At 42.6% G+C, this 26387-nt stretch overlaps 1 protein-coding gene across 1 annotated transcript in view; it reads left to right on the top strand.

Annotated features, from left to right (window-relative positions):
• The first annotated feature begins 6635 nt into the window (after positions 1–6635).
• Positions 6636–26387, top strand: part of KCTD16 (potassium channel tetramerization domain containing 16) — a 168925-nt gene continuing 149173 nt past the window's right edge. The window contains exons 1-2 of the mRNA XM_032801500.2: positions 6636–7124; positions 7429–8565. Of these exons, the coding sequence (XP_032657391.1) occupies positions 7734–8565 (832 nt within the window). The 5' untranslated portion in view covers positions 6636–7124; positions 7429–7733. The remainder of the gene's footprint in view (positions 7125–7428; positions 8566–26387) is intronic.

Genomic DNA, 26387 nt, shown 5'->3' with positions numbered 1-26387 from the left:
AAGGCTATCTCAGATAAGGCGGAGGAAAAAAAAGACGCGAGACGAAATGTTCTCGGAAATCATGGAAGTAACCCGCAACGAAAGAGCTCATCTGAATGAGTGGAAGGATGTGGTATCAAATTACAGGAAAGATGCCAGTGAACGTGAGGACAGGAGGGACGCTTGAGATGAGAGGTGGCGGCAGGAAGATATGCGGTGGTGGGATGCAACGCTGGGGCTGCTGCGTGATCAAACTGACATCCTCTGACGTCTGGTGGAGCTTCAGGAACAGCAGCAGGGTCACAGAGTGCCGCTGAAGCCCCCATGTAACCACCCTCACCACTCACCATGTTCCACATCTTCCTCACCCAGACGTGTAAGAATGCGTAGGGGGAGGCTTCGTGCACTCGCCCACTCTGCTGCGTGGACAGCTCAACCAAAAGGCTGTCATTACTTTGAAATATTTTTAGTGGACTTTTCCTTCCCTCCTATCCCCCTCTCAAACCGCACCAGGGATACCTTGTCAGTTCTCTCCCTCTTTTTATAATGACTTTTTAATACAGAATACATGATTTTTAAACTATAGTGACTTTATTTCCTTAAGCAAGCTGTAATCGAAGGGGGAGGGTGGGTTGCTTACAGAGAATGAGTCAATCAAGTGGGGGGGAGGGTTCATGAAGGGGAAACAAACACAACAGTCACACCGTACCCTGACCCATGATGAAACTCATTTTCAAAGCTTCTCTGATGCGCACCGCTTCGTGGTGTGCTCTTCTAATCGCCCCGGTGTCTGGCTGTGCATAATCAGCAGCAAGGTGATTTGCCTCAGCCTCCCACCCCGCCATAAAGGTCTCCCCCTTACTCTCACAGAGATTGTGGAGCACACAGCAAGCAGCAATAACAATGGGGACATTGGTTTGGCTGAGGTCTGAGCGAGTCAGTAATGTGCGCCAGTGCGCCTTTAAACGGCCAAATGCACATTCTACCACCATTCTGCTCTTGCTCAGCCTGTAGTTGAACAGCTCCTGACTACTGTCCAGGCTGCTTGTGTATGACTTCATAAGCCATGGCATTAAAGGGTAGGCTGGGTCCCCCAGGATAACTACAAGCATTTCAACATCCCCAACTGTTGTTTTCTGGTCGGGAAGTAATTCCCTTGCTGCAGCCATTTAAACAGAGTATTGTTCCTGAAGACGCGAGTGTCATGAACGCTTCCCGGCCATGCCACGTGGATGTTGGTGAAACGTCCCTTGTGATCCAAAAGTGCTTGCAGCACCATGGAAAAGTACCCCTTGCATTTAATGTACTAGGTGCCCTTATGCAGGCGAAAGTTTTGCAGCCACTGCGAATCGTCTCAAACCTGCAAAACTATGTGGTCCCACCAGTCTGTGCTTGTTTCCCAGGCCCAAAATTGGCATTCAATGGCTAGAACCTGCCCCATTACCAGCAGGATCTCCAAAGCGCAGGGGCCCCCGCTTTGAGAGAATTCTGTGTCCATGTCCTCATCACTCTCGTCGCCGCTCTGCCATAGCCGCCTCCTCCTCGCCTGGCTTTGCAGGTCCCGGTTCAGTATAGACTGCACGAGAATGGCAAGGTGTTTACAACGTCCACGATTGCAGTCTTGATCTGAGCAGGGTCCATGCTTGCTGTGCTATGGCGTTTGCACAGTTCACCCAGGAAAAAAGGCGCGAAACGGTTGTCTGCTGCTTTCACGGAGGGAGGGGTGAGGCTGTACCCAGAAGCACCCGCAACAATTGGGCACTGGGATCTCAACCCAGAATTCCAAGGGGTGGGGGAGACTGTGGGAACTATGGGATAGCTGCGGGATAGCTACCCACAGTGCAACGCTCCGGAAATTAACACTAGCCTCGGGACATGAATGCACACTGCCGAATTAATGTGCTTAGTGTGGCTGCGTGCACTCAACTTTATACAATCTGTTTTACAAAACCGGTTTATGTAAAATCGGAATAATCCCGTAGTGTAGAGATAGATAGACACCCACAATGTTTGTCTTACACACTAGTCCGATGAATCCTAGAAAGCCTTAATGTTATTATGCCACTTTGCAAAAACAATTGCATCTAAACGGTGATGTTTCCAGGAATGATGTCTCACTGTTGATTTACCAGTTTTGAGCACAGCTTTCCTGTCACTTTGGAAGCTACACTTTTCCTCCAGGAGTATTGAAGATGGTTCTGGTATTAGTTAAAAGGAAGAACATGTTTCATCTTACTCACTTCTGATAGATGCTGCACTTCCTCTACATTGGATTTCAGATGAGTTGTGGTTTTACACTGAAGTAACTAAGATCATAATTTTATACCTGACCTTATATGTGTATATACCGTACATATTTATCATACCTGACCTTATGTATATCTTACACCAATATTTTGCTCGGAGAGTTGGGAGTTTTACTCTTTTCAGGCTGCATTTAGCTGAATTTGGCTGATGGCTTGGAAGCTTTATGTAATGCTTTACTAAGAAAGCAATTGTACCAAAAGAAATTGCATTATATTTCAGCATTGAAAAATCCTATGTAAAGAAACAAGATCTTGGACTGAATTTATTTCATTTGTTATTTGAAAAGTGTGAATGCATTTCTAAAGCTGTTATGACTAAGATTCTAAAGTAATTGTTCTTTTCAAAGGGCAATTCTGATTATAATGTTTCAAAAGGACTTAGTGCTTAAACACATCACTGTTACTAATCACACGGTATCATTGCCAGAGTACTTTGTGGGAACTTTTACAGGCACCACCATTCTCTTTATTGCAGGGCTGGCTCTAATTTTTTTGCTGTCCCAAGTAAGAAAAAAAAGCTCAACCCTGCGTTAACACCCCCCGCCAGCGCCGCCCCACCAAAACACACCCCAGCGCCACACCACCGAAACACCCCCCGAACGCCGCCCCGCCGAAACATCCCACCAAGTGCCGCCGTGCTAGCGGAACATCCCCCTAGGGCTGGCGCTTCCATTTAGGCGGCCTAGGCAATTGCCTAAGGCGCCAGGATTATTGGTGGGCAGCATTTTGCCGGAGGGGGCGGCAGGCGGCTCCAGTGGCGCTGCCGCCATCGTGCCTGGGGAGTGTCGGCTGCTCTCACGGGTCCGGTGGACCTCTGGCAGGCACGACTGCGGCAGCTCCACCAGAGCTGTGGGACCAGGGCGCGGGGCAGCGAAATTGCTGTGCGCCTAGGGTGCTAAAACCCCTAGCGCCGGTCCTCCGTCCCCCACAGCACCACGCCGCCCCACCGTAACACGCCCCCCAAGCGCCGCCCCGCCCCGCCGAAACATCCCCCTGAGTGCCTCCCCGCCAAAACATCCCCTCCCAGCACCACCCCGCTCTGCCGCAACCCCCCCCGAGAGCCGCCTTGCCGGACTATCCCCCTGAGCACCGCCCTCCCGAAACATTCCCCCAGCATCACCCCACACCGCCCAATTGCCGCGCCACTGAAACATCCCCCCCAAGTGCCACGCTGTGCCACCAAAACCCCCCCAGCACCGCCCCACTGAAACACCCCCCTGAGCGCCGCGACACCGAAACAAAAACAACAAACATCTCAAGCACCGCCCCGCCGAACCAAAATAAATAAATAAATAACACTGAGCGCCCCCCGCCACCTCAAAATTGGCCACCCCTTACAAGGTGCCACCCCAAGCATGTCCCCAGGCCCTGCTGAACTTGAGTTAGAAGTCAAATTCAGAAATCTAATTGAGATACTTAACCTGGGAGCCCAACCATTGCCTCCAACTGAAACCATTTAAAGAAAAAATACAGATTTGAATAAATGTTTAGCTCTCCTTTTGAACATCAGCTTTAGATTTCATCATTCACTTTTTAAATCAGAAGGTATTCAAATAAATATTTTCCCCCTTTTAATATTGATACATTACAGTAAAGTACATCTTTCAAATCCTTGTGTTGGTATTTTATGTAAATAAAATTATGGATACATTTTGAAAATCTCAGTCTGGTCTCTGAAATTGCAGGCACAACTTTGAGCAAATTTTGATTACCCTATTTTTGCAAGCACAAAACCTCAGATTTAGTACACAAATTAGTTTTGAATGCCCCAAGACAGGTATAGACAATTAAATGACGCAAAAACCCAGTGATGAAAATGGAGTTGTGCTTAAAACTGTGCCTTCGGGTCTTGGAACTAAGACTCTTATTTGATTATCATACTCTCAGAGAATTCTGAATAGTATTTGTTTTGTAAAGATGATGCGAAAGGCATAAGATCTGCCTCTTAATGCATATGTAATTTCAGGGTGATGTTTGTTGTAAACAGTTACAACATGTACTATTATGGCTTTGGTTTAACAAAGCATTTAAGCATGTGCTTAAGTCCTATTGACTTAACTTTAAGCATGTTTAATTCTTTGCTGAAGAAGAACAGACTTGAATGTATGTTTTCTGATTGGGGACCTTCATAATTAGAAGTACAGCATTCCATAAAAAAGTTGTTTCCCCAACGTATAATTGGTATTTTCTTTGAATTTCTGACTTAATTTGAATAGCTAAAAACAAAAAGCAAAAACAGTTCACACAACAATGGTTCCTGGATAGAAGTTGAAAGCTAGCTAAAGATGTAAAAAGTACAGCCATCATGTTCTTAAATAATGTAACTGTAATTATATCTACGAACCATAAGGTGGCGATGTAAGCATGCTAAATATACTGTAGGTTAGTCTTGCACTATGAAAAAAGTTATTGAAGCTACAACACGTTAAGGTGTTGGTTGAAGGGGCTGAATTAAATATAAATAAGCAATGAGAAGTTTATTGTTGTGCTGACTATGTAAAGTGTCCTGGACTTTATTAGCAGGGTGATGATAAAGGGAGGCGTTACACATGGAGATACCTGTATTTTACAACAAATTAAAGATTAAAAAGGTTTAAAATGTGAATTAAAAGTTATGCATGCCTGGCTGAAATCAGTGTTTAAGTACTGCAGAATGCCTGATTGATATGAATTTGATATATTAGTTGGCGCACAATTTTGACCATGTTTGAAAATACTAAGGCCAATGCTGATGTCACACTGTTGTAAATCATAACTTCAGTGGAAGCTAATGGAGTTACACTGGCATGAAATCAGAATCTGCCTCATAATAAAGGAAGTAAAATATTTCTTAGGTTATAGGTTCACTTGTCATTCAGCAAGATGATTGTTTCAGGTATACTTATGAGTCAAGACATTTTATTAATTTTATCAAAGGCTTGCCTAGATTGAGAAAGTGAGCAATGTTTGAAAATGTTTCAGCAAATATGTGATAATTAACATATTGTGTACCACTTAGCACATACAGACACCCCCCCCGGGGTTACGCAAACCCGATTTATACAAATCCGCACTTATGGAAAAAGTTCCATAAGCTAGAAATAGGAGGATTTTTTTTTTTTGGCATAATGGTCGGGTATACATTTCCAACTTACGCAAAATTCAAGTCACGCAAGGCGTTCCGGAATGGAATGCTTGCGTATATCAGTGAGTGTCTGTATAGTAGACAAAGACAGCGGTGTTTAAAAATGTGTTAGGTGATCACTGTCAATTCTAGGATCTGGACAGGACCAAAGAGAAACGCTCATGGTTGAACTACTGGAAAACAATGTCCGTGATTCTCCCCTGCCTTGCTGATGGCAATCCCACAATGGTGTGACTCCACTGACTTCAGTGGAGTTAATGCCTATTTACACCATCACAGGTGAGAGCAGAATAAGGTCCTCAGCTGAATGGCGCATGTTATATTTATCGCATTGCCTGAAGGTTTGCTCAAAACTATAATGGCCCAATAAAGCTGATGTGCCAGTAAAATACAGCTTAATTAACACATATTAGCTAAACTGTTTTCAAACATTGCTCATTTTTACAACCTCACAAGCCTGTTGACAAAGTACCCATGGTTATTTTAAACTCCTGTGTTAGAAATTCCTTACAAATTAGTTTAACTATGAAATGACAGTTCAATGGGAAAATTGTGCTCCTGTTCTGATTATTTTTTTAAAAACTTGCTTGTCTCTTGCCTATTCCACATTATTTTCATAACTGGTTCCAGTAAGTTCTGTGTCAGGGAATTGAAAGATGAATTAACCTACTGTGGTAAAATATAGAAAAGTTCATTTTGAGTCTTTGCATGTTCAGTCATTTTGCTCTATGTATCTATGTGTCCCTGAGTAAAATCACATTTGGTTCTGTGCTTTATAGGTGGATGAATTTTTGTGTTGTAGGAGAAATGTATGTAATGCTAAAAGATTAATGAATCTTTCCCCCCCCGTGCTTAGAACAGGAAAGAACTTTATTTGAACTTAAAAAACAGAAGTCTGCAAAAGATGCAACAATTGGAATCTCTTTGTCCACCCAGAGGATTACATGGAAAGTCATAGTTCACCCTTCCCTGGAGGAGCCTCTAACTGCTTTGGGAATAGCTGTCTGTGGCAGCACTAGGCAGTGCTGCTGCTTCTGTAAGGTGTTACAAAATGAAAAAAGGAAAATGAATCAGAAAGTCCCCCTCTAGGTTCTTCTGTTTTCTCAAAGCCATATTCCTTTAAGATGATGTAATAGTCATTTCCCTGGATGGTTTCTTCCCTGCACTGCTGAAACAACAGCATCTGAACTGCACTGGGAACTGTGGAACCACCCAGCTCAGCAGCCAGAGCAGACCAAGCAGCTACCCTGGACATCCTTTCAAACGGCTGCAGGCTTGTCTTCTCTTACCCTTGCTGGGAACATGGGAGCTTCTTTGCCCTTCCTGCCAGGCAGGATACCACTTTGGGAACCCACTGAAATATGTCAGTTCTTTTCTCAGATTCTGGGGTTTCTGCAAGTCATCTAAACCAAGGTCCTTTCTGAAACTCTCTCTCTTAAGGATCCTGATTGGGATTTATTTTGTTTTCTTTTCCATCTCAGATATTGCTATATAGATTGGTTTTTCATGTTACCCATCCCGGTTAACTTTCCTGTGACTCAGTTTAACTCTTGAGATCCACATGGATGGCTATTCTTAAGAGCACTTTTCTTACATTTTCTGTCCCTTTCTGGGGTTGGATTTAATATTAACTGGACTCAGTGTGCCTGTGTGTATTCTGATTGCTCTGAAAATTTTCTTTCCTTCACAAGAACTGTACATTAGCTGTATCCAAGGTAAGACTTGATGCTCTCTCATTCTCTCATCTGTAAAGGCTCTAAATTAGACACTTATTTAAAGTTGAGGTATGTATTTTCTTGTTAATAAAATGTTGCCATATGTATCCCTTCCCCCAAATATGTTAATTATTGCTTGGGGAGAAAAAAAACTTGCCAAAAATTTTATTTAGCAAAAGATCTTGATTTTATCTCCTGCAATCAGTACTAGAGGGGGCTTTGTGAACTGACCTATTTCCCTCTATGTTAACTTTTATGATGCTTAGGGAAATAATTGTCTTATTTTCTTTCCCCCCTTCAACAGACCTGTGAATAATCGTAGGCTTGGCTTGATCTTGATTTTTGGGACTTTGTTGGAAGATCTGATTGCATTTAATGAAGTTATTGCTCTCCATCCATTGTTTAGGTTTTAAGCTGCTTTGCCAGCTTCCGTGACATAATCACTTCTGGACAATTCTGATTTTTTTAATAAACTAACTTTTTGTCCCCTCCGCCATTTCTTAAATATTATGAGCCCTTTTGGGGGTCTGGTGGAGAAACCTCATTCTACTCTTTGATGTGATTGATAGTCCTGCCATTCCGTGTGGCTGATTTTTGTTTTAATATACAATGGCTTTGAGTGGAAACTGCAGGACTTACCTCCCTCCTAGAGAACAAGGGGCTGGTCTACACGCCTTCCCAGAGGTGGTGGAGCTAAACGTAGGTGGTCAAGTATACTTCACTCGCCATTCCACCTTGGTGGGCATCCCCCACTCCTTGCTGTGGAAAATGTTCACCCCCAAGAGAGAGACAGCCAGTGATCTAGCTAAGGACTCCAAGGGAAGGTTCTTCATTGATAGAGATGGTTTCCTCTTCCGCTACATTCTGGACTATCTCAGGGACAAGCAAGTGGTCCTGCCTGATCACTTCCCAGAAAAGGGAAGGCTCAAAAGGGAAGCTGAATATTTTCAGCTCCCAGACTTGGTCAAACTCCTAACTCCTGATGATGTCAAGCAAAGCCCCGATGACTATTGCCACAGCGACTATGAGGAGGTCTCTCAAGGCAGTGACACAAGAATATGCCCCCCATCATCACTCTTACCTTCAGATCGAAAATGGGGTTTCATTACCATTGGGTACAGGGGGTCGTGCACCATGGGAAGAGAAAGCCAAGCTGATGCCAAGTTCAGGAGAGTCCCGAGGATTTTGGTTTGTGGAAGGATTGCTCTAGTCAAAGAGGTCTTTGGAGAAAGTTTGAATGAGAGTAGAGACCCAGATAGGGCACCGGAAAGATACACCTCCAGGTTCTATCTCAAGTTCAAGCACTTGGAGAGGGCTTTTGACATGTTGTCAGAATGTGGATTCCACATGGTGGCCTGCAATTCCTCAGTGACGGCTTCTTTTGTCAGTCAGTGCACAGATGATAAAATCTGGTCCAGCTACACTGAATACGTCTTCTACCGTAAGTACAAGAGATTTGTAGGGGGAAAATAATTATCTGGTTAAAACCTGTCTCATTTGGTATGTATTTCATTTTCAGAGCACTAGCAGGTTTGATTTCATTGTCTCTGCAGCTGATGGAAGTTCTCTTCTGATAAAACAGAATCCAACGGGATATGCTTTAGTATAAGCTTTTAAAATGTAAATTAACACTGAACTCACTGGTGTGGGCTTGGCTAGGTGGCAGCACAGACTGCCAAAAGCACCTTTTCTTCCCCACAACTCAAGGTGTTGCTATCCGAGGCTTTGTGAATCAGCCATTTGACTGCCTTACATATTTCCTGAGTACTCCCTGGATGCAATGTAAGCCTTGTGAACACATTATAGATTTAATTACAGAAAATCTTCAAATGAGATTCAATATACAAAGGTAATAGATGTTTGATAATAGGCACAGTCAGCCAAGCCATCTGTCAACAAGGCTGACATGCACACATGCAGGGAAGTAGAAAAAATGCAGTGGTGCTGGCTCCTTTTCAGAACCAACTTATGTTCTTTAAAATGAGGATTCAGTGGATAGATAGGCAGGTGGCTACATGCTATTATGAAACACGTTATGAAAAGCAGATCCTTCCTAACTAGATGGATATGTCCTGCGAACTGGAATCACATCAGATCACATACTGTTGTACTAATTTTGATCTGATAGCTCTAGCATGCTCATTAACTTCCTAAATTGATATTCAGCCAGAGACACTGTTACCAATGGTAACATTAGGGTAATTTTGATTCCATAATCCTGTATCAGAAAATCATTCCGCAACTCTGGGACTTAAATATTCTAGGAGTGGGCTAGGCTATTTTACTAATACTTCAAAAAGGTAAAGGAGAGATTGTTTCCCTAGTCTCTTTGCACAAGTGGAGTTTATCATCTTTCAAAGATCATGTGTTGGGCAGAGGGATAGAAAGGCGAATAGCAGCTACTTGTCTCACCTGCTACGCTGCATAACTATTGTAGTCAATATATCCCCAGTAACATGAAGAGTTGACTGTGTTGAAAGATGCCCAGAACTTGAGTAGTTTATTGACATGTAATAAACTACAGTGCAACCCTAGGCTGAGTACCCACTCCTGTTACTGAGCTCAACAGGCAGCCCAAATCTGCTTATGTAATAGTCCTTAAGTTAGCTTTCCAGAAAAGCCTTCTGTATTTTTGATATGCATTGATTTATTGAAAATCAGTTTTATATCAGGACTTCTTGGTAAAATACTTCAGAGATCTTGGATCAGCTCAAACTCAGGCTGAACTGGATGATTTATATTACTAGGTTTCTAATATTTGAAATCAATATCTGACATGAAGTTACAGTAGAATTAGTGTAATTCCAGAAATGTATGGTAGTAAATCATATTTAAATTTAAAAAAAATCAGAAAAAGCTATACACTTGCTGGAATTTTACCAGCTATTTAAAAAACTGAAGCAGGACCCAAATAATGTTATGTTAATTAGCAAATAGAGATCACTGATATCTTGTATTCATATTCTTCAGAACTTTATCCTTCATAGACTGTGCTAGGTATTGGCTTTCTTTTTGTGATTATTAGTGATGATGCTTAGATACCAAGGTGATAAGGGCTTTAGAAATATCTGAGAGCAAAAAGAGAGTGCGAGCGTGTGGAATGAGCTTGATCTAACCTTGCTTCTATCCATACAGGCCCGATCCAAAGCTATTGAAATCCCTGGAAAAACTCTCATTGAATTCACAGGATTTGTGTCTGACCCTATCTGAACACACTTCAATTTTGTGATTTGTTTGAAATTCTAACCTATATCCGGACCTAATTTTTTTAAATGGTCCCTATCTGTTTAATGGGCCAAACCAATGACCACAATGCAAACTCATCCTGGTCAATCTAGATCCAATTCATACCCTTGTGACTAGTTTGTCTCCAGTTACTGCACCAATTGCCATTGTTGAATTGCAGGGATTTTATAGCTGCATGTTCATAATCTGGTGATGGGCAGAGCTAATATAAGAACAGAGGCAATACATATAGATAATATGTAGAGTGGAAAAAGCCCTTTCACATCTAATCTCCAAAAGTCATTTTTTGAAAGTTTTGAGGACCAGTAAAATTGACAGCTGGCTTTCTAGTGGGACATTACAACTTCTGTGCAGCTGCTTAGCCATAATTATTTAATTAGAAGCTGCCAACTGTGCCTATATAAGCATTAATTAATCAAGCTGTTGTGCTCAGGTTAATGGGCCGAAACCATAGGAGGTGCTCTAAAGCAACTAGTTACTGTAGTTATGTGCTAAGATGTTCTTAGCAGAGCAGCTTAACTACCTCCTGTGAAAATGTAAAGCTCAGATACTCCTCAGAGGTGGGGAATGGACGTGAAAGACGTTAATTTTTAAAAGAAAGAAGAATGGGGGGAAAAAACATGTTGGTCTTGGATAATGTATGTTCCATAGTTGGCATGCAGACAAAGAATATCCAGCATGTGGAAATTAATCCATTTGAAAGTAATGAGATGGACCGAAGACAAATATGCAAAGTGGAAGTTTTCCAGATAAGCTGCTAGCTACAGATTGTGCAGTCAACAAAATGTAATGTTAATACTAAGGGACATGTATCCATATGTAGGTGCCATTAAGGCTAATGGGAGATTCATGTTCATGATGGGTGAAAATTAACCAGAATTTCAGGGGCCACAGAAAGTATCCAACACTGCAAACTGCAGCTGTATTGCTGAGAAGGGCTGCGGAGCAAGCACACAGAATGACTGTGCAACCTCCCTCCCCCTTGTGTGCGGTGCAGCTGGGTTCCACTTCAGTTTCAAATAGGCCAGTGCAAAGGGGAATTTGGAGACAGGCTGTGTTTGTATAGTGGTTCCCCAATGAAACAGACCCAGGGACTGCAGTATCTGTGTAGGGAGTATGCAATTCTTTCTCCAAGGTGGGAGAGTAGTTGAGGATGAAGGGTAGATTTCTTTTCTCCTACTCCACCCCCTAGTTTTCCTGTGCTCAGGCTGTTTAAGCAGAGTTTATATTGGCAAAGGGTGAATTTGATCCAGTGAGAAGAGTGTCAACTTTTGATGTGCTTTCTCTACTACTGCATTAAGTACAGATCGTCCCAAATTAACACCTTACATCCAAACACCCTGATCTTGTAGTGTGCACCCTCTGCACTTGGATATTCCTTTTTTAAACGTTTTCAATCTTTACCGTAGACTGAACCAAATGCCTGGGTTTGGATACCTCCTAAACTTCGGTGTGTTTTGAAATCTGGAACTGGGTCAGCATTTTGTGACTTGAGTCCCTCTAATTTTAAGGGGACGTGTATAGACAGACTCCCCTCCTCTTATTTTAGGAGCAGATTACAAACCAAACCTTTCCACTTGATTCCAAAATTACACTCTTGTCAGGGCAGTTGGCTTGAGTCTCACACAAAGATATCTATGAGTTCTTAAACCTGAAGTAGGAGAGAAGAGGTTGGAAAAGCCCCAGTTTGAAACATTAGCTCAGTGGCTCCCAATTTGTGTGTGCGCATTTGTATGCCAGAGTGGTTCGGGGGTACAGGGCAGAGGACAATAGCAATGTGAAGTGGGTTGGGGTAAGCTACATGACCCATATCCATTCTGCTCCCACTGCAAACCAGTCTGCTGCTCTAAGTAAAGTAGCAGGTGGTTTCTTTAAAGCCACTAGCACTCAGCCTCTCTCTCTGCTTCTCAGTGGCCTCTCATGTAGCTGGCTTTGGGAGCAGCTCACATGCATATGACTGCAAGTCTAGACTGTAGCCTGCCATTCTAAGCTCCTGTTCTCTCCTCTTCCAGCTCTCATTATAGCTGTGGGTAGCACCAACTAATAACCCGATATACACCCCAAACAACAGGTAGCATTCTGTTGAGTTCAAGGAGAAATGGAAAGCCACTAATAAAAAAGAAAAACACACAAAACTGATAGGGGAAAGAAGAGAAAATACAGAAAAGAATTGGAGAGAGAGAGAGCAAATGAACAGACAGAAGGAGAGACAGTAACAACTGTGCCAAAACATGGTGAAAGGGGACTTGGTGGGGGTACCCATCCCCCAATGTTCTAATGATTTTCCAACAAGAAAAGGTTGGGGGAGCCACTGAACTAGATTAGATTATTGTCCACATAATGAGTGCAGAGGTACATGCAAATAACTTATTCTTCAAGCCATTTTCCAAAATCTAAGCAAGCATGAAAGTTACATTTAAATTTGAGGAAATTATGTGCATTTCCTTAAGCCTGGCCTTGAGTAGGCCACTTCATAGCCATGCACGCAGAGCATCTCAAGTAGCTGTAATGTTCAAAGGAAGCTTTGAAACATCCATGGCAATATGACTGTAGGCAGAAAATTAATTGACAGGATTCTTGCTCCTTAAAGACATACCCTGCCACCACTCATTATGGCAAGAGTTGCAGACTTTGGCTAGGGTGACCAGACAGCAAATGTGAAAAATTGGGACATGGGGTGGAAGGTAATAAGAGCCTATATAAGAAAAAGACCCCAGAATTGGGACTGTCCCTATAAAATCGGGACATCTGGTCACCCTAACTTCGGCCCCATTCTTACCTTATCCTTTTAACAAAATGACGTTTGTTGGGGTATTTTTCTACTTTGATGGTAGCAGTTTGGTATAAAGAGATGGTTGTGGTGTATTCTCAAATTATCTTCAGTTTAATGATCATATCCTATTAAGTGAGGTTGGATAGGGGAAGAAGTAAAGTAATTGGTATCCACTTAGAATTTAGCTTGATGGCCTTTAACTGAAAGTGCAGATCTCACATTATAATCTGTATCGTATTCATATGGCATATTTTACCCGAGATTTATGTAACCAGCTGCAGCAGCAGGTCAGTATTTTCATGTGAATACAGCTGAAAGAGCATTTAATTAGTGTGTGTGTACATACTATAAATAACTTGAGCCTCAAAGCAAAAGTTTGACAAACAAAATTCAATGCAAATGTATTTTGAAATCCACAAGATATAAAACCACATGGATTAGGCATAGAAGAAAAGGCTATTAAATTATCTTATCCATCTTTCTGCCTCTTCAAAAAGTTCTCTTTAGTATATTTTCTAGTATTTTCTTCAGTCTAATTTTAAATGTCTTGAGTGAAGAGGATCAGAGTGACCAGAAAAATAAAGAAATGAAACCAGGCCCTGAGAATGTTCGTCTTCAGTTCTTGCTGATGTGAGATATTCAATGTTCCCATCCCCCGCCACAGTGTTGCCTTCAGTTCATCATCATCATCTCCTCTGTTTCTTATTCCACTGCTGGGTAAAAAGCTTATTCTCCAGTGCTCCTTGTCCATCATGCTGAATAAGAGGCTTGTCTGAATTCTCAGTAGCCTTCATTTCCACACCTTGATGAGGGTGTGATTCTGTTATCCAGGTCTGTTTTCCTGCTTGTTACCACCAAATCAGGAGGTTTCAAGGGCCTCGCTCAGAGGCACTGTGTCAAATTTGGGTGAAGGTCAAATTGTGTCCAACTAGTTATCTAGACTGAATAGTGCGCTCTTCAGAATTTATCATAGTAGAACAGTTTGGTTAGAGTCATCCCACTGATCAGAAGTTTGATTATTTAGATGTTGATACATAACCTGAATAATCTCATTATTCTAATTTGATTATAAACAAATTGACCTAAAGATTTAGGTTAAGGTCTCATCTCAGCAATTACATGAAACAAACCCTTAAAAAGAGGTTTTGCTGGTTTTAAGGAGTCTAACTTCATTGTTTTGTTTTCATTCTACTCCAGTCTTATTAAACTAGGTATAACTATTGTTGTTCAGGAGATTTAAAGCAGGAGATGGCACTATTGGTGCAGCACTGGGGGAAAGTAACAAACGACTTACTGGTATGGGGGCCCAGCTCTGGGGGTGGGACTGGAGTCAGCCTGCCCCAGCCAGCCCATCCACACTGCCTGTCCCGTGCCACCTCGGGCTCTGGCGGTGATTTAAAGGGTCCAGGGCTCCAGCTGCTGGTGCACTAGTAGCATCTGGGAGCCCCAGACCCTTTTAAATCACTGGGCCTGCTGCCTCTTTTGCCTCCTGTCGGCAGCCCTGCTGGTAGGGTCACCAACAGGGGTGGGCAAAAGGGGCAGCGGCAGTGCTTTAACATTGGCTGCATATGGGCCGGTACCAGCAGCCAGTTCTTACCAGTATGCTGTACTGGCCTGTACCGGCCTACTTTCACCGCTCTCTTGGTGCCTTTCTAGATACACAGTACTAACTCTGAGGAGTAGTTATCTTAATTCTCACCTTGGATATGCCCCATGTAGAGTTCATGTTTCGTATAAATAAGTAGACCTATCATGTTGCTGTAATTAAAAATACCATTTAATTCCTGGTCCAAAATTATTCCACATTGGGGAGAGTAATTTTTACTGACCTGCGTCAGTGTCAGGCTGATTTCTGGGTAGATTCACCACAAGTAAAGGCACTCAATATTGTTACCTAGCTCTCCATTGGGGAAGAAGAGCTCTGAGTTATTGATAGGGCTCTACCAAATTCATGGCCGTGAAAAACTCATCATGGACCGTGAAGTCTGGTCTCCCCTGTGAAATTTGGTCTTTTGTGTGCTTTTACCCTATACTACACAGATTTCACGGGGGAGATCAGCGTTTCTCAAACTGGGGGTACTGACCTAAAAGGAAGTTGCAAAGTTATTGTAGGGGGTCACAGTATTACCACCCTTACTTCTGCACTGCTGCCTTCAGAGCTGGGTGGCCAAAAAGTGGTGGCTGCTGGCTGAGAGCCCAGCTCTGACGGCAGAAGCACAGAAGTAAGGGTGGCAATACCATACCATTGCTATCCTTTCTTCTGCACTGCTGCTGGTGGCACTGCCTTCAGAGCTGGGTTCCTGGCTAGCAGCCACCGCTATCTGGCAGCCCAGTTCTGAAGACAGTGACAGCAGTGCAGAAGTAAGGGTGGCAATACCATACCATTGCTATCCTTACCTCTGCACTGCTGCTGGCGCTGCCTTCAGAGCTGGGTTCCTGGCTAGCAGCTGCTGCTATTTGGCAGCCCAGTTCTGAAGACAGCGGCAACAGCACAGAAGTAGGGTTGACAGTACCTCAACCCCACCCTACAATAACCCTGCGACTGCCCTCCGCCCAACCCATCTTTGGTTCAGAACCCCTACAGACACAACACTGAAGTTTCAGATTTAAATAGCTGAGATCACAAGATTGACTGAAATGGACTGTGAATTTGGTAAGGCCGTAGTTGTAGTTAGTACTCTTGCGGAGTCCCACTGGCAGAGCCTGCATCCTTTTGCTGACTTTCTGCTGGTCACTCAAACCTTCTGTCACTTGGGCTGTCTAACTTTGAGTGGTAATTTGCCTGATTGTGTTGGGTCATGTTATGCCATCAGCTTTTAATTAGATTAGGCCAATGATGAAATCTTAAAAATAAGTGTCATGATCTCTATGGAAAAATCCCATAGAATTTACCAAAGGTAAACACAATAGGGTTGTATGGTAATGTAATTTTTCTAGAGACCTGTAGAATTCAATAAAGGGTGATCACGTCTCTATAGGTATTTTATCCATCCTACAAAATGGGTTTAGTTCTTTATGAATCCCTATAGGATGGTTTAAGGAACCTTTAGAAGGTTATAGTTCTCTAATAAATCCCTTTGGGGCTTTTCCATGAAATGATGTGGTCCTTTCTCATCTGAGAAGGGACTATGTAAAAATGGCACCTTATGTAGTGCAACAGATCTGCTGTGTATCTCAGCTCACATTGGCTTATTTTAGTGACAAAACATTTTTACTACTCTTTCCTTTTTGTTAGCACTGCAGAGCCACAACAACTTGAGGAATGTGAGCTGAATTCTCTTCTGGCTTGGGTATCATCAACAGAAATGTTAATTAAACTTTAGGGACCTAATCCAAATACCAGTGAAGTTATTGGAAAGTCTCCTATTGAATTCAGTGGACTGTGGATCAAGCCCTACATGCAAAGCAAAATTTTGCCTTCAGTTATGCCTGTGAAACCTGTTTTCTGCAGTGGGCTTAACTGGTGTAATTGAGGACAGAATCTGATTTGCAGAATCTTTATTGCTGCTGCTCATGTTCAAGCCATAAATAATCTGGTTTGACTTCCAGTGCCCAGCTTGAGTTTACAGGGCTGGCAGTTAGAAAAAACCCATCATTTTAACAGTGAACTAAATCACATTTGATCTAGATGTCATTGAGAGGTGCTAACCATGGGACCTCAGCAATGCCAGTTTCACAGATCCGCTTTTGAGATTAGAATTGCTTTGTAATTTATATAATATATGCAATAGTTCTCTGGGGAGTTTTAGCACCAATCTCCCTAGAAGAGACATGGATAAAAGGAACCCTAACAGTGAACTCTGAAGATACTGTGGGAGGAAAAATTCCAGTTGCTAGGTTCCCTTAAGAGAATAGAATTATAGAAATTAAAAATGGAAATGTTTGACTGTCATTTTATATGTTCCCTGAGGACCAGTTCATAATTGTTGTTTGTTCTCTGGTGCTTTTTCCAGTCTGACGACTTCAGATTTTTTTTTAAAAAGTTGGCTGGAGTGTAGCTGTGGTTCTTTAAGAGAGACTAACTAGGAAAGAAAAGAGCAAGAATGAGAGAGCACAGTGAAGATACTTATTTTAATTAGATTTTAACAAATGTACAAAAATATACAGACATGTTTCACTGTGGCAATTGTTTTTCAGTTATTCTGGAATGGTTAGAATTTTTAGTAGCAGTATTTTCCTCTATTTCTCATTTTTGCAGCTTTTCAAAGGCTAGGGTAATGTATGGCACACTTGGAACTAGAAGCACAATTTAAATTACATGTTCAGAATGAATTAGAGTAACCTATTATGAATCTTACGGTAAAACGTATCCTTCTTGGTAAAGAAGGAAAATAGCTATTGAGTGGGTTAGAGTTGGTGGAATGATTTAAATTGTCTGTAAAATGAAGTGGGGAGAGACTATGCCATGCTGAAGAATATTACATGACTGATTTTTGCCTTATCGCTTTCAGAGGATGTGAACAAGTTAATATAGGGATAAAAATAAACAAAATTGAAGACAAATACTAAACCATATCACGCTATCCATTTTAAGCAAATTTTCCTGTTAAAATCATATGCATTAAGTCAGGTAGTGAGCCATATTGTGCTATTATGACTCTTTAAAAATAGTCCTACTTAAAAATTGATGTCTCAATATGGCCCACTGTTTGCCTGATTTTTAGAGTTGCTGAGCCCCTTCTAGTTCCCAATGAAATCAGAACACAAACTCTGTCACGTAAAATGTAAAAGTATAATAAGGAAGGCCAAGAAAGAATTTGAGGAGCAGCTTGCTAAAGATGCAAAAAAAACCCTAAACAGTTTAAGTACATCAGAAGCAGGAAGTTTGCCAAAGAGACAGTGGGGCCACTAGATGACAAAGGTATTAAAGGAGCACTCAAGGAAGTCAAGACTATTACAGAGATGCTAAATGAATTCTTTGCATCAGTTGTCACTGCAGAGGATGTGGGGGAAATACCCACATCAGAGATATTCTTTTTGGATGACAGATCTGAAGTACTGTCCCAGATTGATGTATCGGTAGAGGAGGTTTTGAACAAATTGACAAACTAAACAGTAATAAGTGACCAGGACCAGATGGTATTCACCTAAGGGCTCTGAAGGAACTCAGATATGAAATTTCAGAATTACTAACTGTAGTATGTAACCTGTCTCTGAAGTTAGCCCCAGTACTAGACGACTGGAAGAGGTGATCCTGGCAATTGAAGTTGGTCTAATTTCAGTACCTGACAACTGGGTAGAAACTGTAGTAAAGAACAGAATTATCAGACACATAGATAAACACAATTTGTTGGGAAAGAGTCAGCATGGATTTTGTAAAAGGAAGTTATGCCTCATAATTTATTAGAATTCTTTGAGGGAGTCAATAGGATTGTGGATAAGGGTGATCCAGTCCATATAGTGTACTTGGGTTAACAGAGAACTTTTGACAAGGTCCCTCACCAAAGGCTCTTAAGGAAACTAAATAGCCATGGGATAAAAGGGAAGGTCCTCTCATGAATCATCACTGGTTGAAATATAGGGGAGAAAGTTTTGGAATATATAGTCAGTTTTCACAATGGAGAGAGATGAACAGCGGGGTGCCCTATGGCTCTGTAGTGGGACCTGTGCAGTTCAACATATTCACTAATGATTTGGAAAATGGAGTGAACAGTGAAGTGACAATGTTTGCAGATGATACAAAATGATTGGAGATAGGTAAATCCAAACCAGATTGTAAGGAGTTAGAGAGGGAGCCCACAAAACTGTGTGTTTGGGCAACAAAATGACATAAAATTCATTGTTGGTAAGGCATATTGGAAAAATAATCCTGACTATACGTAACCCTTCTGCCATGTGGAGCCAGCAGCAACAAGGGCTGGGCTTAATATCTAGGGGTTCCTTTTCAACAATACAACAGAACCAGCTCGAGCCCCTACCCATTAACCTGGGAAAATTACACACCACCCCAGGCACCTCTGAGAGGCAATACTTCCCCACTCACAACCATAGTCTGTGTGTGGAAAAGAAACTTTTAATGAAAGGAGGGACGTCACCTGACATTAATTAGGAAAAATGCCACAAGCAGGATTCATAATCGTAAAACCATGAACAGGACACCCACCCCAGAGTATGTGGTGGAGTCTCTTCTGCCTCATGTTCTTGAGTTCTACAATCAAAAGTTCCTTTCCTGTGCCCCTCTCCTCCCTCACCATACCCCACTCAATGTGGTTGTCTTTGGTCAGTGAGGACCCAGGGTAGGATATGCATCTCTGTGAGTTCATCTCCCACAAGGAAGAAGGCACCTTGCTTGCTCCACCATCTGAGCACTTGCTCTGGCTGGCTGCCTGCGAGCCATGGTTCCTCTCCGCTGGTCACCCTTTGAGCTATGGTTCCACTGACTAGTCACCTACTGCCACATGGCTCTCTGGTGTGACCTCTGCAGGTCAGTCTCTTGAGGTTCCATCCAGCTATTAGTGATTTTCAGCTCTTAGGCTGGGCACAAATGCTATCCCACCACAAGTGACAGAAAATATCACGCCAATATATAAATCCATGGTGTGCCCACAACTTGACTGTGTGTCCAGTTTAGATCACCCTATCTGAAAAAGGGTATAGTGGAACTGGAAAATGTTCAGAGAAGGGCAACAAAGATGATCAAGGCTAATGGAACAGCTTCCATACGAGGAAAGGCTAAAACGATTATGGTTGTGCAGCTTAAAAAGGAGACAGCTAAGGAGTGATATGATAGAGGTCCATAAAATCATGAAGGGTGTGGAAAAAGAATAGAGTAGTGTTATTTACCCTTTCACGCAATACAAAAAAGATGGGCTCACCCAATGAAATGAAAAGGCAGCAGGTTTAATACAAACAAGAGGAAGTACTTTTCCACATAGTGCACAACTAATTTGTGAAACTCGTTGCCTTGGGATCTTGTGATGCCCCAAAGTGTATCTTAAAAAGAACTGACGAAGTTCATGGCAGATAAGTCCATCAATAGCTGTTAGCCCAGAGGGACAGGGACCCAACCCCATGCTCAGGGCGAACCCAAACCTCTGACTGCCAAAAGCTAGAAGTGGAAGACAGAGTTGGATCACTCCATAATTGCCCTGTTCTGTACATTTCCCCTGAAGCTCTGGGATGGACCACTGTAGGAAACAGGATACTAGGCAAGATGGACCATGCTCTGACCCAATACGGCAGTTCTTATGTCCTTGGCATTAGCACAATACATGCTATTATTCTTGGTTTCCACAGGTAAGCTTGTTGTATTAGCCTTCTAATAGTATTTTAAAAGGTAATTAATAATCTGATGTGATAAATTTTTACATTTTAATACCTGGTTATGGGCATTGTTCAGATGCCCATATAAACGGTTCAGTTAGACAGAATGTAACCTCATGGACCACTTTTTATTGAATATCAGTCATGTACGTGCTTTTTCATGTGTAAGCTGAATGTTGATGTTGAACACTCTACAGCTGTATTAGACAAACAGGCTTAGGAAGCTGGTTCTTAAATTGGTAATAATAATTTTCTAGTGCTTTTTTAGAATCTTCTGGCAAAGTGATTAGCAATTTGTAGTGGCTCATTGATTAGCTGCTGCAGGCAGTCAAAAAAACTCTATAAAATAATGATAAAGAAAACCCTGGCCATCTTAGTTTCTAATCCATCCTAAAACCCCCTTATAAAAATGACCTTATTTAATGAACAGCTGAACACTGTGCTTCAGCTGATTACTGGAGTGTTCTGTTTGCTTCCTTTGGGCTCCTGAGACTACCGAAATACTGGTGCTGTAAGCATGGTCAGCACTTTGCTCTAGGTGTTGAGTGCCTAGATGATTTTTACATTGCTTGGTAGTGTCCCCTGGGAAGAAAATACTGTAATGTACCTGTTAGTTTTAAAAGCAAGAGGCTCTGCTGAAGTAATACCAAATGGCATCTTAGTGGTGTTCAGCAGAAAGGCAGGGGAGAGCCTTAGAATATCAGGGTTGGACAGGACCTCAGGAGGTCATCTAGTTCAACCCCCTGCTCTCCCTGCTCCAAGCAGGACCAATCCCTAACTTTTTTTTTTTTTTCCCTCTAGATCCCTAAGTGGCCTCCTCAAGGATTGAACTCACAGTCCCAGGTTTAGCAGGCCAGTGCTCAAACCACTGAACTATCCCTCCTCCTGAATTCAGGATGTTATGAAACAGTGGTTTGACCGAGTTTTGCACTGAGTATTAAGTTGTTCAAAGCCAAAATCTCGGAGCAAAATTTGATGAGTGAGAATTTGCTGGGATAGAACCTGAGGAATTTTTGCATGTGCCCCTTTTAAGGGAACCTATTGAGTTCCTCTTAGCTCAGAGTTTAACTGTTAATATAAGAACGTTCAGATATTTATTGCCAGATTTCCAAAGGTGGTCATGAGAGCTGCGTTTGAAAGCATAGTTGGCTTTGTGCAGATGTATACTTTGTATGCACCTTTCAAAATGTGATTATTGATAACCAGTCGAACTATGTGTAAAAATGCCCACATCTAACATGCATGCAAATTATTTTCCTTATTGAAGTTAAAACAAAAAATCTGTCTAGGAACCGCATTAAAAGGGAGGCTTGGACTGTGAATAAAAAAGTAAGATTGTAATTCTTGAAAAAGAATAAAGACTTGCTGAAAAACAATTGCAAAAATGTTAACTGTGACATGCACAATTACTACATTTGTACTGAGCCCATAAGTAAGAATTTGACAGGTTTGTGCTAATTCACAAGTACTTTGGTTTTATTTAGTTTACTTTCTAGTTTTTGAGGCAGTCTTCAGTTCGAGAGCAACTGTCCAAATGGATCAGACGAACTTTTTTTAAAAAAAACCAAGTACTTTTGGAAACGTGGGATGTGTGGCTAGTGCTGAATTATATTTCCTTCAAATTCCATATGTTGCACCATAGCACTGGGGCATACTGTGCCACTGATTTTTCAGCAGAACTCCCTTGGAAACTTGTAATTTCCCAGGAAGTCAAAGAGGAATTCTGTTTCAGAATCAATGGCACAATAATAATACTACTTTGCATTTATATAGCGTTATTCATCAAATGGTGTCATAGGTATGATTTTCGGGACTTCATAGGTATCTTTCATATTTTATGTAAAAACCCTTGGTACTCAGTAAGTCAAATCATTACAGTAAGACAAATAAATTTATAGCAACAATAAAAAAATTTCCCCCCTCAATACAGTATACTTGCCCAAACCTCACTGTAATAGCTACCATACATGTAGTATTTTTATTTAACATCTTTTCTTGCCCTTTTCCATCCAATAGTTTACTCACTCTGTTCTTCAGCTTTCTACCAAATGGCTCACTGTCCCAGTACTATACTTCTGGTGGTAGAGAGCTAACCTCCAACTAGGGTTAATTCGCTTTGCTCCATTGACTTCCGTGGAGCTGCACCAATATATAGCAGCTGAGGATCTGGCCAAGAGAATTTCTAAAGTATTTTATTACTATACTTACTTATTGCTCTTATTGTCCTGTGGCAACAGCAGCAGGCTTTTCAGCCAGCTCCTGGAATACTTGGCCTTTAGGTTTGTCAGAGAATTATTGTGCCCATTGCTTGACTAGACTCTTTCACTCTCGTCAACATGATTTGTCTATAACTTTTTGTATATTCCATATATTTTTCAAGACTGTCCTGTACTGCCTCTGTAGCAATGGTGCATCAAGACCATGTCTTCTAACCATAGGGCTATGCAGTATCTCTTAGCAAATTACATTATGTTCATTCTACAGCAGCCATTAGACTAGATCTTCATTTATGTATTGAATTGGTTCACTTCAAGGATGTAGGAAATAGCAGCTCATACCCCTCATAACACCCACTGTAATGGTATATAGGGATTTATTGTTATCAATATTAATTTTATAATACCCATAGGTTGCTAGACACTTTATAGACAGATAAGAAGGTCCTTGCTCCAAAGATCCTTGGATCTAAACAATGTTTACTTAGAAAATCATCAATGTACTGGACATAAGCAGTTCTGTACACTAGTCCAGGCATGCCCACATATGTGAAGTACATATTTTGGACCTATGCTTAAGCATGTGTGCCTGTTTATGTGCTTGTCTGAGAGTTAGATGTGAAAAACCCTTGATGCATGCTTACAGTCTAGTTTGCATGAAATCTGAATATGTATAACCAGTGATGAGCTGGAGCCAGTTTGCACAAACCGCTTGTAAAGTTTTGAAGCAGTTTTAGAACCAGTTAACCTGCTTCCTTGCGAGGGGGCACTGCGGCTTTGATGGGCTCCAGCCAGGAAGTGATGCAATTCTTCCTTCAGCTGCCCGGGGGTGCTGGCTGCAGGAGCCATGTGGGCCACTGCCTGGCCCTGGACACGGGCCCTGTTGCTGCTGCTGCTTCCCTGACCCCTGGTGCTCCTGCTGCTGCCTGGTGGGTCCCCTGCTGCTCTGCTGGGCCTGGGCTGCATCCTGCTGCTCAGGCTGCTCCGAGCTACTCCCCCTGAGAGCCCACCACCCTGCTCATGGCCAGCCCCTCATCTCCAGCCAGACCTGCACCAGCCCTTGCTGCACCCCCTGCCCTTCTTGAAGCCAGCCGGCCCTGCATCCCTCTCCCCTGCCTTCCGCCAGCCCCATGTCCACTGGTGCCCTGCAGTTCCCAGGGCAGTAACCCTGTACATCTGCTTCAATAAGGGGGGCAGGGAGCAGCTGGGACCCACACATGTGCAAACTCCTAGGGTGACCAGACAGCAAGTGTGAAAAATCATGATGTGGGGGTAATAGGAGCCTATATAAGAAGACGACCCAAAAATCAGGACTGTCCCTATAAAATTGGGACATCTGGTCACCCTGACACAGCCCCAGGGAGTGGCGGGGACCCACACCTATGAAATGGAGCTCATTTCTAGTTCAGGCCCATCTTTATAAAAAATAACTTTAGGTGTGGTTAACATACATCTATTTTCCCACGTGTCAGGCTTTTTGGTTCTTAAATCGCCATCCAGGGATTTTTTATAAAATTCCTCCCGGGAAAATACAGACATACATGTGCTACAGTATGTATCTATTGTTACAAAAGATACATACTGTAGCACATCCCTTAAATTAGAACTCTTTATAGGAAACTAGTTAAGATTTTGACAGCTTATCTCAGCGTATAATCCCAATGCATGTACATGCTCTAGGAGTTTTGCATGCCCATAGGTGTTTAAAAATGTGCATTTAGGTATGCAACTCTTTGAAAATATGGACGTAAGTTTCCTCAATGTATTAGGAGTGAATAAGCAGGTTGTCTGCTTTATCGACAATAGGCACATTCTGCCCTGTAACCTGCATCTGAGCCACTTCTTTGTGAACTCATGCCTTAGTGTTGCTTGATGAAATGCAGTTCAATCAAAACAGAAAAGGCCCAGTAGATGCTTAAGTATCTTGGCGTAGGCCAGGCTCATCCATCTTTTCCTTGTCACACACACCTCATGTTCTGATCATTCAGCACAAGTTGGTAAAACTAATGGGCAGTGGAGTTATAATAGTGATAAACCTCATCCGTTTGAAAAAAGTTAATTATCTTGATGTTCCATAAAAATGATAATTTATAGAATAACCCTGAATTCTCACACAAGGAACCATTCATGATCTGACTCACCACTGCAATTAAACAGCCAATGTACAGGTGGTGAATGAAGTCCTGCAACATGTCTAGAACATCAAGGAGCAACACTGATTGAAACTAAAGCAGAGAAATGTCCATGTTTGTCCTCTCAGGAGGTTGCTTAAACATACAAATGCATTAAGCCACATCTGAATCTAAACAAATTTATCCACAAAGTAACCAGAAAATTCTTCAGAGCAAGAAAAAACAAGCTACCAAATAGATGGAACAGTTCTATTATGTATGACTTTGCAGACACTATGCAGATGCAAAGAAACCTCTCTGTCTCTCGCATCCATGGCATAAATCTTTATAAATTCTTTGTGTTGCAGTCAGCAGGACCCTTGACTGGGACTTTCACCACCAGTTGTCTAACTGTGTTCCCTTTCAAGTAACCTGTCATGTAGCCTCTATAAACTGTAGTGACATGGGAAAGGGTGTTCAGGAAACACTATCAATAGTCATATAAAAAAGTTATAATATTTGAATGGTCATTTGATCACTTCCAGCCCTCTTCTGAGCACTGGATCCAGAGCATCACCAACTACATATGAGGAGCAAGAAGTCACCTGGAACAGCCACATGGGTGCTTGTGACAGGGTTGGGACTCACAGCACTCCCTCTGGTTGCTCCAGGAATTAGTTCAGTCCAGTGGGGCACCCTCTCCCAGTGGTGTCCTTGCCATCATCTTGCCCTTGGTTGGTATATGGATCCACATTGCTCCTGATTCAGCAGCATCTTCTTCAGGCCACTGCCCTCCAGCAGTGCCCCCCTAGTCCCTCCTCACCCCCTTCCAGGGGGCAGGAGGGGAGTCAGCAACAGTCTTTGCACTGACCTCAGTAGCCATCCACAACCTCTAAAGTCTAGCCCCTTGTCACAAGGACCAGTTGCAGTTTGTTTCAGCCACCCTACTGCATAGCCAGGTGCAGTACAAGAGGGAAGGGACCCAGGCCCACCCACCCACTAGTCTGGGTCCCAACCCAGGTACCCTTTAGTGGTAGCCTCCCTACCCTCCTTCTCTCCCCTTATCCATCTGTCCCTGGGCCACTTCTCTTTCAGCCCCAGCAACAGACCTTCCTTTATGAAGGTCTGAAACAGACTGCCTACTACTGCTTCTGGGCAGCCTTTATATATGGCCAAGCTGAGCCCTGATTGGCTGTCTCCAATCTCAGCCCTGATTGGCCCTCAGTAAGCCCTTTCCTGATTGACTGCTGGCCTGCACAACTGCTCTGGCCTACTCTAGCCCCCTCTCGCATGGGGGTGGGGTAGCTGCCCCACCACAATGCTACAAAAGCCTTGAACTTTTGAGTCAAATCAGAAAAATCATTATCTGCATAGAAAGACAGTGAAGTCAACTAGAATCCCCAGTGCCACAAGTAGGGTTGTCAACTTTGCTGAAAACTACACCCCCCCTTGCCCAGCCTATTCCCCTCTTGGTCTGCCACCTGCCCTGCCCCTTCCCCCCCAAAGCCCTTTTCTGCCTCTTCCCTCGCTCTGTCGCTCACTGATGTCCCCCTTCCTCTTCCTCCTTGCTGAATCCTCTCCACCTCCCTCTCTGCCCCTCCTGGGCTCCCTCTGCTTTGGGGCTAGGATGGAAGCTGCAGCCTGACAAGGAGCC

The sequence above is a fragment of the Chelonoidis abingdonii genome, chromosome 7 (genome assembly GCF_003597395.2).
Source record: "Chelonoidis abingdonii isolate Lonesome George chromosome 7, CheloAbing_2.0, whole genome shotgun sequence".
Taxonomy (NCBI): domain Eukaryota; kingdom Metazoa; phylum Chordata; order Testudines; family Testudinidae; genus Chelonoidis; species Chelonoidis abingdonii.
Note: the sequence above shows the minus strand (reverse complement) of the source record. Positions and strands in the feature narration are given on the sequence as shown.